This window comes from Pempheris klunzingeri, chromosome 16, assembly GCF_042242105.1.
Source record: "Pempheris klunzingeri isolate RE-2024b chromosome 16, fPemKlu1.hap1, whole genome shotgun sequence".
NCBI lineage: Eukaryota > Metazoa > Chordata > Actinopteri > Acropomatiformes > Pempheridae > Pempheris > Pempheris klunzingeri.
In genome coordinates, this window is record NC_092027.1 from 21,724,173 (window position 1) to 21,744,897 (window position 20,725).

The window sequence follows — 20,725 nt, forward strand, 5'->3', positions numbered from 1 at the left end:
AAAGCTGTATGTTTGGATTAAACGTATGTATCCTGACTGTGAGGAGAGACTGGTTATTTAAAGCCAATATGACAATGATGGTCCACGTGTATTTAGGAACTCTGGAGGGAAACCATGCAGGGCTTTTTTTATTGCACATTCCTTATTCCTGCACTGTTTACAAAGTGGAGGGCGTGTGTTTGTCAGGTATAAGTTTAACAACAGGTTCCACACACGCACACACAGCGTCTGGGAACGAGCCGGATGCCCATTGCACTTCACAAAGTGGCACTTCCTTCCTCTACACACTCCAGGCTATGCGTTGAACTGCTGCCTGGCAACCATCTGGACAAGACCCAACTGTTGTGATTGTGTGTGTGTGTGTGGGTGTGTGTGTGTTGTTTTAGTGTGTGAGGCCAGGACAACATCACTGTGGGATTACCGCCGATGTTTGCCGCAGGTATACATTAATGACTGAGTCTTGACAGCCATAAATTCTCAGCGCGTGCATTATTCTCGGCTATGGGCTGTGTTTGGCTAATGCACACGTGGATGTGCACTGTGCATCTGTGTGTGTGTGTGTGTGTGTGTCCGAATTCAACTCCACTCTTGTTAGGAAATTCCACGCCACATTATTGGGTTGTCTTGGTGATTGCATGGCTTCATTCCCAGACTGGATCCCAAGGGATTAAAATAAAAGAAAAACTCCTGAATGATCAGTCATCAGTTAACTCGCTCAACAAGAGTGACACTTCTACTGTTCAAAGCTCAGATTAATTAAAGAAAGTTACCACATTAAAAATGCATATTTAAGAATATCAAAGGCTCACATAAATTAACAGAAACAGAATATTTGGGTTTAGTTAAGTTAGTGAAATATTTATGACCCTAGCCTGTCCACTGAAATGTGTGTTTTTCATTTATAACGAGATTTGATGACAAGAAATATGAACTCCCTCTGACTCTTTGAATCTTTAAATGCAGCTTTTCACCACAACGTTTATTTGTTACTGTATTTTCCTGTCTTCTAATCAACTCCTGATATGAGTTTAATAATGATTGGAAGAGAAAAGCGCCGCTGGATGAAGTCCAAGCTGCTGCCTTGGTGACGGCCGGGGGAAGCCGCGCCATCGGGCCGAAGGTGATGCATCATGGTCATCCTTGCAGGGAGGCGGCGGTGGGGCACAAGTAAACACTCTTAAATCATCATCCTGGGACAGATGGGGGGTGTCACATGACCCCCCCCCCACACACACTCACACACACACACACTCACACACACACACACTCTCTCTCCTGCCCGCCCATTCCCACTGCCTCTCCAGACAGCATTTGTGCAACAATCAGAGAATAAGTTCTGATTTATCTTTTCTTTGAATGACTCAATTAGACAAAGGACAGACACTTGGCACAATACTATGAGACCATGTGGGAGGCGTGAATCTTGTTCTATAGGAGCCAGACCGGGTTATGACAGAGAATTACAGTTTTACACAGAGGCTCTCGTGGCGACACCTTTTCGTCAAGTCATTCTTGGTGTGTGGGTGGTAACAGTTATAGTGCAGCGACTGCATGTGAACAACAATTGTAAAATTGAATGTAAACAACTGTAGGTGGCTTTTTTTTTTTTTTTTTTCCTGATTCAGATTCAGTATTTCAGAGTAAAAGACTCGTATCGATTTAAACAATCATAAGTGTCCCTGTTAACTCTGTGTTATGGAGCTTGCTATTGAGCTTGTCTGGACAGGCAGTGTGGCATTTTAGAGCATGCCATACCCTTGTAAAACAAGTATCACATAAATAAATGCATGATACTCTAAGCTGCACAGGAGGTCTTTAGCATCATGTTGTTGCTCTCCCACTGAGATTTAACATACCATATGATCTTAGAGCTTTTAAGTCACTTTGCAGCTGCACAGAGCCACGCAGACGGCTCAACAACAGATAAATATTTTTCAAGGTGAGCGCTGAAAATACAGCACATTTTGAAGCCACTTCTAAAATAAGACCTGGGAAACAGAGCATAGAAAGCAGATTGTTGTGCTCTTTTTTTAAAAAAAAAAAAATGAAACAAAGAGGAAGAAAGACTGCACCCCTTGATAATAAACAGCAAGTTTATGCTAAAAAGAAAAAGAAGCTCCCTACCCCCTCCTCCCTCACAGCCTAGTCTCTGCGCTTTCTGCTAACACACACACACACACACACACACACACCTCCCTTAGCCTATATAAGCAGACAGCAGCTGAGCTGACCCCCTCCACCCTGCACACTCTCCTTTATTAAACATACAAAAGCTGCCTTTGCAGCTTCAAAATACATGTAGATGATTTGGTTGGATTCTAAGTAAAACTTCAAGTAAAAGAGGATCTCTTTTCCACGGACAGAGTGAGCAATGAGAGCAGAAAGCCCCGCATTGTAGAGAGAAAGGGCTGAGCAGAGCAGAGAGCTGCTGCTTCCCATCCCCCACATTCACATAGCAAAGTTCTGCTGCTTTTGCAAGCGGCGATGCTGCCTTCACGTGCTCCACCCGAGGCTCGTGAACGCACAATGTCGCAGCATTGGAGTGCTTTCTGGTTGGAAATAATTCACTCCATGCTAAAACACGAGTGGGAATTAGTTTTCTCAGCTTGTTGCTTAATTCTCTGCGTATCTCCGGGCTACTTTTACCATGTTAAAATCTTAAAACATATCTGATGTAATAAGGAAGATATACATATATGGAATAAACGTAATAATTTTTTACATACACGTCCATTTCCTGTCATTTCTCAAGAACTGTGTGAATATGCTGTTGATTTATAGCACAGAAGATATTTAATACTTTTGTATATTTTAATTAGCCTATATTTCCATGTCAGTTGTGACCATGGCACTGTTTTCCTAAATTCTACGCTAATCCATATGTTTATACTGTAATCTGAATTCTTAATAAACGACATTATTCCATTATTTTTGCAACTAATGTCCCTATAACACCATGTGGAACCATTAAAGGTTACTTTTTTACCCTAGATCACTGTGTTTGATGTCGTTTGTGCCTTCTGGTGTATACATCACACAGCCTCCACACACTGCAACGACTAACCAGGCTGTGGTGGGACACACCCGACTTCCCTTGGACGTTTTGGGTTTTAATTTTACACTGAGGGAGACGTTCGTTTCTGAGTCAGGGCGTGAGTGCGAAAACTCCGACGGCGCAGGAAGGCAGCACGAAGGCTGCTGCTGCTAGGAGAGCGCGAGGCAGGCAGCACGAAGAAAGGGGGTGGGGAGAGAGAGAGTGGTGGAGAGACATAGGGTGTCTGCGCCTATTAAATGTATAGGGCGACTTTCTGCTTCCTCCCAACCTCCTCTCGTCCTCCTGAATGTGTGTGTGTGTGTGTGTGTGTGTGTGTGTGTGAGGTGGGACCTCTAGCAGATATCAAGTGATGTGTTCAATGTCCTATACACTGTCACTTTTCCACCGCTGTTTCTCTTTTTGTATGTTCACTTCCTGCTCTGTGACTGGCTCAGTCCATCCCCCATCCTTCTTCCTCTTCTCTCTCTCACTCACTCACTCACTCACACACACACACACACACACACACACACACACACACACACACACACACACACACACGGCACAGACATGCACAGGTTGTGATTTCATGCTTTTCCTCTACTTTCCTCCGCTCCACTCGCTCCTCTCATTTGCCGTGGTCGACACATGGAAGCAGTATGGAGGCAGTCACTTCCACCCATTAGCCCGCTCCAACAGAAGAAGCCTATTTTGTTCCACTCCTTTAATGAGCTAATAAGATAAAGTGCACACATGAATGTAACAAAGAGCAACACACAGCTCATGCATGAAGCAATTTTTGTAATCAGAATGCTTGAATAGTTATGGCTGACTTCAAGGCAGGGCAGTGAGCTTCAGGAAGGGACACTTTAATTGTTAAACGCCTCATAACTGTGGATTTTAGACAGAGGCCCTGTAAGTGAAAGCCCCGTTTGAAGTTAAATATGGCAGACTGCCTGTGGTCATTGTTTAGCACTCACTTGTCTATGGCTTAAACCACAGCAAATATCAGGCATAAGAACAAATATGGACACTGGTCTTGTGTAACTGTGTAGGTGCTCCAAATACAACGAAATAAAGCGAGTGGAAAGCAGCACGTTTTGTAAAACTGCATTAAATATGTATTTATTTTTTATTTTTTTTACCTCAGTTACTTTGTCAGACAGCCTGAGTGTCTTCATTAGCACAAGCTTTTCACCAACATGTACCAGTTCATTAGTCTCACAGTGACCCGGGTCTTACGTTAACGTGCAGGGCTGCTCGCTTATGTCGACATTTTTACGTGTGAGCTCAGTTTGGAGCACACCAGACCCACAATAATGCCTCTTCTTGGGCATAAACAATGTTGTTGTTGGACAGGCTCCGGGTCCAGTCCCACCGCGGACTCCGCTCCGGGTTTTTGTTTTCTCGCGACAGCTCGGTAAGATGGCTGTGTCTCGCGGAGCCTCGTGCTGGTTTGGTTGATTTCTAGCTCGCGCTCTCGTTCTGTAACAGAAGCCCCCCCTCCAACACACACACACACACACATACACATACACACACTCACTTGTGTCGGTGAAATTCATTTCCTTGGCTCTGTATTTATATATTTTTTCTTTCACAAACTTTCCCCTCTCTGTTTTAACTTGAAACGGAGTCGCGGTGGATTACCGGATACCGGTCCGGGCGGAGGGCAAAGGGGGGAATGAACCGGGACAACGGGTACGTTGTTATAAATATAATTGTATTTATATTCAATGGTTATTCGGAGTTTGACTGTGAGTGAGTAGCCGTGCTGAGAGAGAGAGGTAGAGGAAGAGTGGGGGAGAGAGAGAGGGATATCATGGCCGCTCAGGTCGCCAGCGTCGCCACTCTCAACACTAGCCCGCCATCCGAACTCAAAAAGCCGGATCGGGACCCACAGGAGGAGTCGGTACCGGGAGAGAAACAGCATGAAAATAAGGAACCGGGACCTGACGGCGGATCTCCCGGCCAGAAGGAGCTGCAGGACGGGACCGATGCTGGAAATGCTGGGGGAGGAGGGGATCCTGACATGAAGAACGGCAACGGGAATTTGCCCAGGGTAAATAATAATAGCAGTAACCAGAATGATACAGGCGGGCCCGAAGGGAATAACCATCCCGGGATGGGACACCACCACCCGGGCCCCTTTCCTCCACCTCCTTACGGTTACAACCAGCACTACAGCCGGGCCCCTTTTCATCAACATGGCGGACAACAAAGCCCTGGCATGGCAGCTGCATCGGGGCCGGGCATGATGGACTCTTACCCCCCTAATTCACACGAACACGGCTACCCCAACCATTATAACAACTACAGCCCGTTCCAGAACAGGACTTCTTATCAGGGCCAGGGGTACGGGGCCATGAATTCCCCGCGAAACAACCAGCCTCCGGCGGCTGGGGGGCAGCCAGGCAAGCAACAGCCAGCAGGAGGAACCACAGCTATGGCTGCCTCTTACAATAATCAGAGGTATAACATGGGAAACCAACAACCTACGTCTACGCCAACTTTAAATCAGCTTCTGACATCCCCAAGCTCTGCCAGGAGCTACCCGAATTACCCCCAAGGAGACTATAACAATCAGGACGGGGCCAATAAGGGACCAGGAGATATGGGCAGCAGTCAGTATGGTGGGGTCCATCCGGGTTGGCAACAAAGGACCCACCATCCGCCTCCCATGAGCCCGGGAAACACTGGACAGCCTCCAAACAGAAATCAGGTAAACTCCACTTACTGCACGGACACACTTTGACAGAGTTAAAGTCCCTCAGTAGCTCAGGCGAAGCACTGTAGAGTTGCATATTGCATTGGACCAGCCATTGTCTATGTAGCAAGAGCTCTAAAATGGCTGCCTCTCTCTTTCTCCCAACACCACCCCCTGCAACAGTGTTCAGACCGACAAACATGCCGCATATTCTGTTGGAAACAACTTTCTGAGTTGTGGGGATTGGTGTGTGTCCCTGCTGGGTGCAGGGCAGGGAGTTTGACTAAGTAGAGCAAGAGTTTGTGAGGAGAAAGTGTGTGTGTGTGTGTGTGTGTGCGCGCGTGTGTGTGTGTGTGCAGAGGGAGATAAGGTGGTATTTTCTTCGCAGTGCTTCTTCAGCCTCATTGTAGATTTAAGTGCTGCGAGCGATGCCGTTTCTGGGAGAATCCGCGACGAAACAGCTCGTTTTCGGTGTCGTGCTCCCACCAGTGCTATCAAAGTTGTGTCAGTGGCTGTCAGGGCGATAAACAAGATGCAAATGACAGCGATAGCCGTTAAACAACATTTGCATAATGATTAAGAAAAGACCCCCGTGTCGGTTAAAAAGCCTCCGCACGGTGGGCTGGAGATGGGTCCGCTAGTCCGGCCAATGGCGACAATTACACCCGCTAAGTGTTTACTCGGATCAAAGTGTGATTGTGACCGCGATTGATTCTTCTCGACGGAGGATTTCATTCATTGTGGCTCGGTTTCGGCTCCGATTGCTCCGATTTTTTTTTTTTTTTCGGTCTGCGTTTCTCCTCCATGTGCCGCCTTGTAAACACGGCCCCGCTGGTTGGAGTTGGCAAAGTGCAGATTGCCTTTGCTTTGGGATTTGAATTATGGAGGTAAAATCCTGCTGTCAGAGCCAGGAGACAGTTGGTCTTAGGTTGACATGCGAGCCGAGATCTGATTGGCTCCCCATCCCTCTGCTCTCGGCCATTTATAATTGCATCTAATGGAAGGCTGCAGAAAAACAGCCCCCTCTGCCCGGTTATATCCTCCACCGTGTCAAGGCAGCACAGTCCCACTGTCTATTCTGTCCTTTTTATGCATTTTCCACTCTTATTTCATGAATTTGTGCGGTCTTTAAAAAATCTTTATATTTTTGTATATATAAGTGAATCTGAATATCACCCCATATGAATAGAAATATTCACCAGAAACCTCCATGTTGACATCAGAGTAGCAACTTATAACTCATCAGTTGTATTTCTGTGGATTTATTTTGAGAAAACACTTTGTTCGGTCCTTCCCGCTGCAGTAATTTGCATGATGACTGTACTCGGGCATACCCACCATTGTTTTTATTTGTGTGATCAAACCTAAAGCTCACTTGTGCTGAGTCACATATGTACTGTCATTCTTTTATCCGCTGACCTCGGACATGCACCACAAGTTATTTTATTTATTTTTTTCGTGCTGTTGGGTACACTGTGTGCACTGCTCGCTCATGCCGGCTGACTCTGGTACAGAAGATAGAGTAGGTGTGGTCATGTAGGCCCGTTGTACAACTGTGTTCTCCACTGTTTCCAGATCAGGAGTTGGGGAGACTTGCGTGCGCGGCCACACGAGAGAGCCGGACTGGCTGCGGTTGTGTTTACAAGCAACCGAGGTGTCAGCTCAGTGTCACGGCGTTTCTTTTTCCCCCAACAGGTTATAACGGCCTAATTGACTTCCACATGCGGAGAGCGTAACCATGTCAACAGAGCTTACCCACACCTCTCTCTCCCAGTGATAACAGCCACATGTGTTGTGTTTTCACTCCACTCTAATGTGTCATCGGCAACATGTGGAGTGTGTAGCTCCACCTTTACACCAAAGGACTATTTTCATCATTTGAATCCACGTAAAGGATTCCTCAGCTGTATACACCGAGCGTTGGAACAAACGGGGCACGTGATTCCTTTTGGGAAGAGGAAATGTGCTCTCCATGTTTAGGAAACTCTCCCAATGACAATATTTTGCATGTATTCTCTCCAAATATTCAGTTAATTTAGGCATTCTTCCGTTTTCAGGATTGGTTTGTTTGTGCGTGACGTGCTGCTCTGTATTACTTTTTTTTTGCAGCAAAGAGTGGTCATTAAGAGCAGATTGTCTCGTCTTGAGTGCTGCCACCACTTGTTGCTCGAAACATTAAGGTGCAAGCTTTTCACACATTTTGATTGCCACTTTGCTGCACCACCACAGGGTAAATGTGGACACTCAAAGCCGCACAGGGTATCTCTTGCTTATTCACAGCTCTGTCTGTACGCCTCCTAATGGGATCGGTTCAAAACGTTTTTAAACCCAGTTGTCCAGATATTGACAGCGTGGTCATGCTCAGCGATGGGGATGATCTGTGATTCTTGGAAACCAAACGACCAAAAGGAATAAGAAATGTCATGCTGACGAGTGGCGTTTTTATCTTTGTAGTGCTGCTCACTGCTGTTTAGAGGAACGTTTAGATTTCCCTGTTTTGTTTCTGCGTGCAGAAAATGTCCAATCCCAAGACCAACCTTAAATTTTGTCCAAATAGGGAGAACTGACAGCGTCTTGGTGTGGATGGGGTGCTTTTTTTTTTTTTAGCAGTAGAAGCTCCTTTCTGGCCCTCAAGACAGGCACTTTTTAACAGCCAAGTGTTTGGTCGAGTCGCAAACATGTATTTTCATGCCGTAGATTTAGCTTTTAAAAATACACAATTTTAACTTTCATGCGCGTGTTTGAGGCCCTGTCCTCAGCCATGTTTTTGGTTAGGCTAATGAGAGGACCACATGGGTTATGTTCTTATTTATTGACGTGGCATATTTAGTGTATAGCAGATTGTATATCCTTTGTATGTCCTTTGTATTCCAGGTGTCAGGTTAGAGCAGTGTGTAAAGAAATCTGCTGCCACTTTTCTTGAATTTATGGGTGTTGTGCTTGCTGTGGGTGACAGATGATGCCAGCGACAGCTGTGTATTGCCATTAAAGCACACATACACAAGTTAAAACAGTGTTGTGATTAGTTTGTGGTGGGTTTTGTTTGTGTTCATAGCTTTAAAAACCATATCCACTCCGTTTCTGAAGCAAAAAGAAGGATGTGTGTCCCAACTCTCCTAACACTTTTTCATTACTAGATTGCCACCCATGCAGCTTTTTTACACGGGCTAATGTGTTTTCAGAGCAGGTCCGCGCTAAAGAAACCCAGGCTCATTCTTATTGTGCAAGTGGAGGAGTGTCTGGGAAAGTAATTGAACATTTTGGTTGTTAAGCATACTTTAAGGTAGCAGAAACTGTATTTTTGCAGAAGGCAAACGGGCTGTGTCAAAATCTCATTAGTGTCACTGAATTGGGACGAATTAGAATCGCTCTAAACTTTAGCAGGAGTTTTTTTTTTGTCGTCTTGGTGTCTGTGGATCAGGTGCTGAGAAGGCGTTAACTTACTGGATATAACCCCAGACGCAGTACCTGGAGGACAGGACCCTGTCACAAGGGCAAACGGACAGGAAGATGAATGAATAGTTTACCTTTTTGGTACATGAACTGTCAAATCATGGCATAGAGATGTCGGCGCGAGGCCACCACTACATGCACATTATGGTCAGTCAGAGGACGTGTGTGTTTGATGTGGCAGCCAGTAGACTTAAGTTCATGTGGAGAGTTTTACGCAGACTATCCCCTGCAGAAGGGCCGCTCATGATAAGTGCTTTTGGCTACGCTTTAGCAGAGTTTATTAAATGTTTTAACTCTCCATCCATTAACTGCAGCACGATTGGCCGTTTTAATTTGAGTATATATCACCAGTAATGATTGGACGGATGATTTTTTTATCGAGCCATTCACCTGCCTTGGGCCACCTGCTGAAGATGCATTAATGTGTTAATTGAATGGTGGGTGAGGGCTAATATAATGGGTTTTCATTATGACTTTCACACAAACAAATACTCTGAAGAGAATTGTAGTGTGGATGTTTTGGATGGTGTAACCGCCAGGTGTTTCCCTCCGCCTGACACATGGGAGGGGGCCATCAGGGATGCCCTCTCAGCGCTGCGAGGCTGACTTCCCAAATTGAGTTTGAATTAAATAGCAATCGAAGACACTTTGTAAATATTTCTTTGACAAAGTCCCACAGTTGAAAACGTAATGAAACACGTCAGACCGAGGGCGTTAAATTGACTGCCGCTAATAGACGCACGGCTCTGCCGCCGATGTACAAGGAAAGCCCCAGTGCAAATTGGAAAGTAGCGTACAAATAAACAACTTCATGGCAGCTTTACTGTGTCAAAAACTCTCACAAGAAATAAAGATAGAATATATTTGATATTTAACAGAGCAAACGTCTTGCCTGGCTCTGCATTGTTATTCAGAAGTCAAACTAATTAAAGCATTAAACAGACCAGTATGCTCTTATTTAGCACACTTGAGCTGTTCTAAGTGTGTCATCTGTTTGAGGATGTGCTGGAAATCGTATTTGAGACCATACTGCAAATTTGAAAGCATACTGGAAGCCATGTGGCAGAGGGGAAACGGGAGTTTAAAACTCATTAAATTTGTCTTCTGCCATAAGATTTGAAGTGATCACAAAGGGAAAAAAAGCTATTTGAAGATCAGCAGAAAATTAATTGGCAGCAGGGTAGCAACTAATGATTATTTTATCGATTTATCTGCAGATTATTTTCACTCCTATTTGGTTAATCATTTGGTCTACATTGACAGAAAATGGTGAGATTTAATTTTCTGTCGATCAGTTGTCAATCAAAACTATTGGCTAATCCTTTCAGCTCAACTGTTCTATTAATCGATTAAACATTTAAGTAGATGTTACAGCTAATATGATCAAATTGTCAGACATCACAGCACATTTAGGATTTTTTGCCATTCGCTGACATTCTGTGATCCAAATGATTGGTAAATGAATCCATAATTAATGAATTATGAAAGTGATCATTTGCAGCCCTAGTTTGAGTTAATAATAAGTTTAATCCTGCAACAATTTGTTGATCATTTGATTAGTTGATTATTTGATCAGCAAGCACTGCAATAATTGAACAATCTTGTCATTTGCCAAAACACTTCTTGTCGCACTTTGCATTAGTAGACGGTTCACAGAAGATGGTTGTCGACCTGTTCACAAACACCAGAAAAAGAATGCTGCTCGTTGACAGCCGGCCCTACACTTTGTGAATTGTTCCCGTTCAGTAAACACTGCACATGTTTCTAAGAAAACATAGAGAACAACTTCCAGCCACTGTCTCTTGGCTTGTGGGGTCCTTTTGTTGAGGAGAAGAGGAAGCCCGAGCGTTCAAAAAGGAAGTTCACTCTCGGCTCTTTAGTCTGCACTGCTGAGTAATGATTCTCCACAGGCCACATGGACAGCATGCTGCCTCCCAGCAACCGTGTGTGTGTGTGTGTGTGTGTGTGTGTGTGCGCATGAGGGAGAAACGGTGTCAGTGATACCCAGGGGAGGGGAGGGGAAGGGGGGTGTTTTGTGAATGATCTTCGTCTGCCCCTGACAGCTGTGTGTATTTGTGTATAAAGTGCGGCGGTTACTTGGTGGTCGTCGCAAGTGTGTGTGTGTTGCTGCCTCAGGAGCCTTTCTGACCTGCTCTTACTCCACGTGTCACCAGCCATCCGTCGTTCTTCAGTGACATAGGCTTTTTTCATCCAGCTGACAGCCACTGACAGCGATACATTTTCCTACTCCAAGTTAAAATCTCAGAGCACATCAGAAAGCACTGACCACCATGCAGATGCAGATGCATACACACATTTGACCCAAGACTTACACAAACTATGAAAAGCAAAGTTACCTGGCTAATATTTGGTGATACTGTTGAAATCCATGTTTTAATGACTTTAATGTTCATTTACAGTGAAAATGATCTGACTAATTGTATGCCCAGTGTTACACATTGAAAATACAAGAAAACAAGTTCCCCCATGGACAAATGTCAGACTTGGGCTGTAGCGTCAGGGCAGGCTGGAATGTAAAGGTAATTCATTTCTTTTGACATTTACCTTCTAAAATGCTCCAGATTAGCATAGTAATATCCTTCTCAGACTCTGTGTGAGACTACAGACTTCATTTACATGACGTATGGTGGTGTGTGTGTGTTTTTATGGAATAAAATGGTTAACCTTTAAATTGGTGGAGTTGTTGATGCTGGAAGGTAGAGAATGATGTTTCCCTCCAGCTCTCATACGGCACTCACCTTTGCTCTCTGCAGGAAAAAAGCCAGTGGCTCATATATAAAACGGAAATGGGGAACATAAGCACACAAGGAACAGTTGGTTGTCTCTTTTTATGTCTTTTGTGAACCTCAATCATGAAGTCTGTTTTTGTGAATTGTGCCCTGTAGTCACAGCGTTGCTCCCTGTTTTGCCTAATGTGGTATGCACTGTTTCAGCCCTTTTTTGAGGCTAATAAAACCAAAGCCGCGGAGAACACGCAGGGCATGCAAGGAGCTGGTTAAACGGCCCGTGCAGACTGAAGTAATGTTACCAAACCAGTGATGGATCAATACCCAACTCCCAGCAAGCCCCTTGTTCTGCATCTTTATGCCACAAAAAAAAAAAGCAGTAACTAGCGCTGAATGATTAAATAACAATTGATTGGAATATGTTAATTTGGGCTTTTGTTTTTGGTATTTTTCAATTAGCTAATGAAATAATTGACTGATAAGTGGATAATGAAAATCCACAGTTCCACGTTGATATTTGTTGGCTTCTTTTTTAGTCATCTGTGATCGTAAATTCACTCTTTGATTGTTGCACTGGTGATCAGACAAAACAAGACATTTAAACATGTCAACTTGGGCTACGCAAACTTTTATGAATAATCCATTAATCAATCAAGACAACAATTGCCACAGTAATTGATAATCATTAGTTGCTGCCCTAAACTGAATCCCTTTTGGGTTTTGGACGGATGGTCAAATACAGTTTGAACGTCACCCTGACCTCTGGCAACCTGTGATTTTGACTCCGTATAAACTAAAACATGACCAAGTTTAGAGTATAATGGACGGTGAGCATAATGATTAGCTCACGATAACCTCACATCGTGCTCCACTACACAAACTGTAGGAGCTGTGACTGACTGTTATAGCTGGAGTCTGACTTGGACTGTAATGTTCAGCCCTAAACGAACTTTTCGGCTCTCTAAAAAGTATTTGTGCCACCTATCTTTTCCAAATGGCCTAGATAATTAGTTTACATTTTTCAGAGAAATAGGCCAATGTTTACTCAACTCTAAATGCCACCTCTTTCTGTACAGCGGTCAGTGTACCAGGCGGCCAGTTGAGCGGCCCGTTTGATTCTGAGCCATTGTTTTGTTTTGATTTGATCGGCTCATGGTCTGAAAAAGCAGCAACCAGTGGTCAGCAGGGACACGGTCACACAGACAAAAGGGACAGCGAAAAGGCTGTTTAGTCTCATTGTTTCTGGCCTGTGTGGCAGGTGACAGTGATTTATGCACCAAAGACACATTTGAGCAGTATTTGGTGCCTGGCTGATGCTGTGTTTGGACGTGTGTTGCGATATGGCTGTGGAAAACTGTTGTTGGCCCGTTCCTCTCAACCTGTGGTTTTGCATGGCCATGCCCGGCTGCATCTGTTTTGTGCAAATTAATAATCCCAACGGTCCAGTTCCATCCCTCACCTGGCTGATTTTAAGCAAAGCCTGAAACATGTTGGAAAGAGCCCTTCGTGCAGCCTGTGAGCTTTTTTCCCTCCATGCAGTAGGCGAAGTTAAAAGTGGACAAACTCAATATTCCAGTTAAATTACTACCCTGTGATTCAGATTATGACCAAGCATGTTTTCCTCTGGCCAAGTCTGTGTGTGTGTGTGTGTGTGTGTGTGTGTGGAGCGGCGTGTCTGACGTCAGTGTCAGAGTTGTGACTGTGACCATGAGGCAGGCAGTGACCCAGCCAGGTCCTTAAGTGGCTTCTCCTCAGTCAGTAGCCAGGGTATTTTTGGCATAGTAGTGACTGACACACTTATCGTAATGGGTCGTCCAGGGTGCCAATGGTCAGCCTGAATAAGCATCCTTCTCGGCAGCGGGAGCCGAGCCTCGGCAACGTGATGTAACCGAGCGTCGTCTTTGCCTCCAATGCCAACCAAGGAGTCGCTGCCCGCTAACACACCGAATGGCTTATCTCTGAGCAGAGACCGCTTTCTCCACCCCGAGCGGTCTTGGTGAAGTGCTCATGTAACCCGAGCTGCACTGCCTTTCTTGCACTGTACTCACGTTGTGGCCTTAAATAAGTCACACTGCTCCGTATTATGGGGTGTCACTCGACCGTAACTGTAAACACTCTACAGAGGTAATGCAGTTTAACAGAGATCTGTTAAGATGCACTGTGTAAGTGCTCGATGTTTCACTCCGTTTCAAAATGATTAATATGTTACAGTTACATACATTGCTTGAGTGTTCCGTATTTGGTACCAAAATATTACATTTTTCGACAGGTTAACAGGTTTTTCTGTCTTAACGAAGCCTTTTTTATGTGATAACAAAGTGAAAGTACTCAAACAGCAGAGCGTGAACTTTTCCTCCACAAAACAGTGTAACATTGGCAAAATTTGATACAAATCTGGAACTATCTTATTCAAGAATAAGTAAATACGCCAATGAATTTCAGCGGACATTTAATACCAGCTTTTAGTTGTTAACATTTGCCAGTACTTCAGTGTGGAGCTTCGATACCCAGCCCCAGTCATTATTTTGACTCCATTAGAATTTGACAGTTTTTCTTCTTTAAAAGGTTTTCCATCCTCCAAAATGATTCTTCTTTTTTGGTTGATTTACCAGCAGCGTAGGAGATAAAACCTTCCAGTCTTTGTCGTGTCTGCAGGTGCGGTACACATCACTGGGAGCTTACTAGTCCTCCACTGTTAAACCAAGAGCATCTGGCGTAGCGGTTCTCACCACAATGTGCACCATGCCCCGCTCTGAGCCTCTCTGAGCTCCCAGTCCGAGCACCGCTCGCCTCGTCTCACTCCTGGGAATCAGCCACTGTCACCTGGAAATATAAGTTTGGTCTGACAGGTTGACAGCCGGTAGTCAGGGCAAATGTTCACTCTCTTGTACCTCCAACCTCAACATCACACTGACAGGCCAGGCAGCAGCAGGCAGCCCTCTTTTTTTTTAAGTATCAGAAATAACTGGACAGTTTTAGAAAGCTGCTCTGATCTACCTGAGGGGAGATCTTTTTTCAGGGGGCACACTGGGCCTGTCAGTACAGTGCTGGGAACCATTCTACACCTAGCAGATATGTTGTTATTAATCAGTGAGCACTGCCTTCCATGTTCTAATCACCTGTCAATTTGGTACTAATCAATTGAGTTTCTTCTCAAAGAAGGAATGTTTTTTGTTTGTTTTTTTCATCTTGAGGGTTCATGGTATTGAACTAAAAGACACATATAGTCTGTCATCCTGCAATAGCATTTCCATTCAGATATTGATAGAACATCTTTATGTTGTCAATATGCTGTTTTTTATTTTCTCTTATATCTCTTAAAACCTGTAGATGGACTGTAGATTACCATCTCTCAATTTGATTGCTCAGATGTGCCCCACACTCAAAATACCACATGGTGTGAGTCCACTCATTAGCTTTGCCGGGACCTTCAACTATATGTCACAGTCTTCCTTAGAAAACTGAGTTTTCTGATTTCTCATGACAGTCGATTGTCATTAGGTGAGCATGTACGTACATAACTAAATACTAAAAAGTAGTAAGTGGACCTTCAATTGTGATTTTTTTGGGTAAAACTGCATTGCATTAACTGAGTCAATGACCTGTGTAGACACTGGTGTCTGTGGTTTATTTCTCCCTGTGTGATTGCTGGAATGAAAGTGTAAAATGGAAGTCGTAGAATGAATGAAACAGTCTTTAAAAAGTTCTCACAATTCCTTTGCTATGAGACTACAGCAGACCTGGGAATATCTCTAACATAAGTGCCATCTACCTTTTGGCTGCTTGTCTTTGGGAATAAGGTGCTCAGAAATGCAGCGGACCATTTCAGCAGCAGCGTTTTCCACCCTTCTTCCATGCAGGTACACGGAGGTGTTTTATATTCCATTTATTTACTGTTGTTGTTGTTTCTCCTGTTCGTGTCAATGTCACATGTCCTGGAAAAGCTTTGTTCGTAGCTCAACTCTCAGGAAGGCAAAAGTCAGTTTTATCATTTGAGTTCCCTTCTCCTTCTCCCTCTCCCCTCACCGAACGTCTTTTGAATTACTCAGAACAGCTGGATGAACATCTGGGTGAGCAGGGTGCCGTTGCCTCTGCTCGGCGTGGGTGATAGCACCAGCAGGCCCAGGCTGCCGCCCCCTCTGCCCAGCACAGGTCCTCCTCGCTTTTATCCAGAGTCATGCGGCGGTCAGCTCAAAGTTGGAACTTTTCTGGTGGATGCAGTGGGATGGCAGACTAATTGCGTAGTTTAAAACACAGCCTTTTACGCTGTTTTTTCCCCCTAGCCTTTTGGCAACTGGCAACCTAGTTGGCTATACTTCAGCTTTCCTTAAAAGCTCGTTTTAACAAGTAGTTCTGATTGTTGGAATGCTGTACGGCTGCTGCCGCTGCTGCAGGGACTCAGTGGTGTGTTTGCCCGGTGTCTTCTGGTGTGGGTATTATTTATGAGAGAGGCAGGTGCTCACAGTGTGTAAGTCCTATGATATAAATTGTTAAAATAATGGGCATTTTTAATAAAGTGTCAAAATATGAGTGTTCCATTTTGATATCACAAGTACCTAAAGGGTAAGCTGTGCTCCGGTGTTGGTTATTATTTATGTGTTGGTCGGTTAAAGTCGCTGATGAGTGTTAAAGTGTAACATTCACTGGTGGCAGACAGTACCTTTGCACACAATCCCTTTAAGGGGTGGTTATTTTAAAAAGTGTAATTTCAGTGCTACTGCGATACCTGAGCTCTGGTATCAAAACAGTGCTGTTTCATACTTCACTTTCTGGAATAGAAATGTCTTTGTGCTATTTTCACATTTTACAGAAAATGTGAAGCTCTCAAATGTTGTCTTAAACATAAAAATCAATTCCACCCAAAGAACTTTGCAAAAACTTAAAATAAAGTACAATCCAAAAGTAGCAAAATATTGATTGAAATGAGGAACTATCTGATAAAAGAATGAGTAAAGGAGATCACTACAGATGGCGACCAACAGGAAATTACTATTTTATTACCAAGTAATCATTTAAGTCATTTTCAAACACACATGTCAAACATTTAATGGTTCCGGCTCATCAACTTGGAGAATTTGATCGCCATTTTCCTACCTTTGAGTATTGTGAACCGTTGTGAGTTTTCATACCCAGACCTGCTTCTGGTTATTTCTGAAGAGAATCTACCTCTGCATTCAGTTTGAAGTTAGTTGGCTTGTAAGCCGTGAAGTGCTGTCAGCGGGACTCCTCATACAGCTGGGAACATGTCAGCGGAGAAAGTGGACGAGGGACAGTGTGGCTTGTCCTGGAGCAAAGTACTTAACCCTTCACTTGTGCAGTGGAAGTGTTGAGCGCTCAAACAGTGAGACTGGTCACACTGGGCAGCTCCCTCTGTGAACGTGGATAACCGCATTAATGGGATGTAAGCTGCGAAAAGCAAAGTGTACAGATCCACTCCACTGAGAAACTAGTCTCTCGGGGAGAAAACTCACCGTGAAGTAGACGTTGGTGGTAAAGGGTAAGTCATCCTGTCCCTCTGACATGTGATGAGAATGTCTCTGCCACCATATGAGGGCGGCCTTAGCCGGCGTGTGTTAGCGCTGGTGTGTTGCGTGTCGAAGGGCTTTAACGCAGAACAATGGTGTGTGTGCCGAGGCCATGTGGCCGTGTGGCGGATTAAATTAGCAGCAGTTGTTTATCGTCTGTCCCCCCGGTCCATCTGCTCCGCTTGGCCTCGTAGACTCCAGCTCTGCTCTCAGGCACTGCTCCAGACACCACACACACACACACGCACGCACGCACACACACACACGCACACGCACTCTTTCCAACCCAACCCTCCAACCCCTTACAAATCCCTATCCCCATCCCCATGTCACACACACACACACACACACACACACACACACACACACACACACAGAGTTTTGAATAGTTGCAATATCCACCAGCAGCTCCGTCGTGACACAATATACTCAGTGCAACCTCTTCTGCCAAGAGTGCTCTGGCTTTCCTCTATGCAGATTAGCCATGTGCTAATTGCGGTTATTTATTTATTTTTTTTATGGAAGAAAGGGAAAAAAAAGGGAGGGGAAGAGTTTTCCTCCAGAAATTGATTAGATGACTGAGCAGAAAAGAGAGACAGTGCAGTGTTGCGAGCAGAACTGCCATCCACTGTGAATGCTTGTTTGTTTTGTTGCTACATGTGGAAAGTTTGTTAGAAATCTTTAAGTTGTGTGGAGCAGGAATATATATTTTTTTTTAAAGAATATTTTTGGCTTTTAGTGAAATCAGATTTTAACAAAGGGCCAGTTAACCCTAAACTGATTTATATTTCTAGTAATATTTTGGGTTCAAAGAAGACTTTTAGCAACCTACCTCTGAAATCTGTTTCATAATTTCAAAATTCAGACTATTTTTCATGTATGGTCTGCTTAAGATGTGTGGCCAAAATAAGAAGGCAAATATTGGCACAAAACACAGTACTTGGAATCAACATTTTGGAACCTGAATGATGTAGCTACCTTATACCTTTCAAAATATACCATTGACCTTTTGGAATGAAAATCAGCCTTTCAGCTCAGACTGTTTAGAAACCAATGAGTGGGTTGCTGCAAAGCTTTTTCACCTGCTCTCTGGTCTCTGTGTGTGTGTGTGTGTGTGCGTGTGTGTGTGTATCGGGGAATCTCCCTACACATCATAATCCTACATCTTTTTTATGACATAGATTTCATGATGGTATTCAAAAGAAAAGTAATATTGATATTCTGATTTGGGGCTGTATAATAAAGTGGACAAATTACACTGCATATGCAATATGATGTTTTGCAGTATACACTGAATAAAACGGAGCACCAATTTACCGGTAGCTTTTAATTTACACAGGTAATAGGAGTATCTGTTTTTGTCCCGTATCATATTTTTTTAACCAAACTACCCCCAAATCACAGACGTAGTAATTTCCGATACTTGTACTGTCCTCTTTTGTCTGCCCACAACAGAGGGTGGTCATAATATCTGCAAACTGATTTAGTAATGTCAGACAGCAATTTATATCAAAAGATTTCTAACATTCGCCCGTTTTAAGCTATTGGTCACACCAGACCAGGTAAGGCTGTAGTACATGGTGCCGCTTTAATGTTGGATGGAAACTTCTGGTGCTTCTTAGCTTGGTCTGTGTTAGCATGCTAAACCAATCAGTCGCTCTGGGAATGATTGTGATTGGTCACTAGCAACCAAACTATCATGCAGTAAAATAGTTTACATGATGCATCATGGGAGGCCAACATTGGTGTAATACATAGGATGGCTTCATCGTGCACAGTGCGATGATGATGATGATGATGATGATGATGATGACTTGCTCTGATTGCAGAAAGAGCGACGATGAGAAAATAATTTGACAACTATCATGAGAAATTTTCAAGTGAAGATTACCTGTAAGATCAAATTCCAAAGCCAAATTTGACCAGTTGGCAGCTCACGGTGTCAGACCTGCATTGTTGTCGGTAATGTTTCCAAGCACAAGGACTCAGACTCACACTCCACTAGTGTTGCATGCCTTATCATCCTTTCACTGTGTCTATCTTGCCCTCACCGCCTCCAGCCTGAGACATTTTCCTCTGATGCATCAGAAACAAATCACTTTCTGTGCTGGACTCTGAATAATGATCAACCAAGCTAGCAAATAACCAATGTGACCATTTTATTGACAGTTTTGCCAGTGTGGGAAAACATTCAGATTCTTTGTATTCACAATGTTAAACATTCACTTGCACGTTAATTCACCTTTTTTTTTTAAAAATATGTTCTCATTTCTGATCACCCAAAAAGGAATAAGCATATGCGCCTCATCGCTTCTGTTGTTTTGGCATTCTCAGCCTTGCAAAAGCCTCGTAGTTTTATTGGTTATGATTGAACTCAAACTCTAAAATGTGGGAAAATAAATTCAGACGCTCAAGGTCTTTTCTCAGCAGCAGCTGTGCTCCAGCCTTGTTGTCGCCCTTCTGTAGAGCCACTCATTCTATAACTAAGAGAAAGAGGAACAGAGCCTTCTGTGGCAGGCCCTGACCTCTACACAAGATGCAGTGGAGGTTGTTTAGAACACACACGCACTCTCACAAAGGCCTCAGCCAAAGCTCTCTGGGATCGTGGAGGATGTATAATGGTGTGTCAGATGTGAACAACTTAAGCAATGTGAGGAAAATGCTGGTAAACAGATCAATGAAGGCCCGAGCAGTAGACTGGCCTCAGCTATATCCCAGCGTGCCGCGAACAGATGTGTTAACATGATCGAAGGAGGTCGTGAAGTAAAAAACAAGACATACTGAGCAGGTTTAACATCCTAGATTCCCCCGGATTTATACCAGGCTGCAGACCACATACTTTCACAGCCATTACATCATGTTAAGAAAGTTGTTACACTATTAAGCATGGCTCAGGAGTCCCAGCCATTTGTTGAGCACATATTGGCATTTTATTGAATACTGTACTTATTCCACATTTATGTTTTAGAAATGATGAAGCAGGCATGACTTTGGCCTAAAGGATAACTCCTCTTTATTGCAACAATATTTATCATTGGCTTCGGTGAGCACCATTGGTGATACTGATGAGATTGGTAGGGTGGCCAAAATGATGAAAATAAGGCTTGCAGCTAATGATTATTTTGAAAATGATTTTTGAAAATTTGGAGCTGGGGAGCTTACCATGCTTGCTTGATAAATTAGTTAAGCAGTTGATCACTCATCAAAATATGTCTTAATTTTCTGTATATTGGCTAATTGTTGCAGTTCTGTATGACAA

At 43.8% G+C, this 20,725-nt stretch overlaps 1 protein-coding gene across 3 annotated transcripts in view; it reads left to right on the forward strand.

Moving 5' to 3' along the window:
* The first annotated feature begins 4,488 nt into the window (after window positions 1–4,488).
* The window catches only part of arid1ab (AT-rich interactive domain 1Ab), a 50,682-nt gene continuing 34,445 nt past the window's right edge, over window positions 4,489–20,725 (forward strand). For 2 of the 3 annotated variants that reach the window (XM_070847084.1, XM_070847085.1), the window contains exon 1: window positions 4,489–5,756. In XM_070847084.1, the coding sequence (XP_070703185.1) occupies window positions 4,857–5,756 (900 nt within the window). In that variant the 5' untranslated portion in view covers window positions 4,489–4,856. The remainder of the gene's footprint in view (window positions 5,757–20,725) is intronic. The other variant, XM_070847086.1, reaches the window with a different exon arrangement.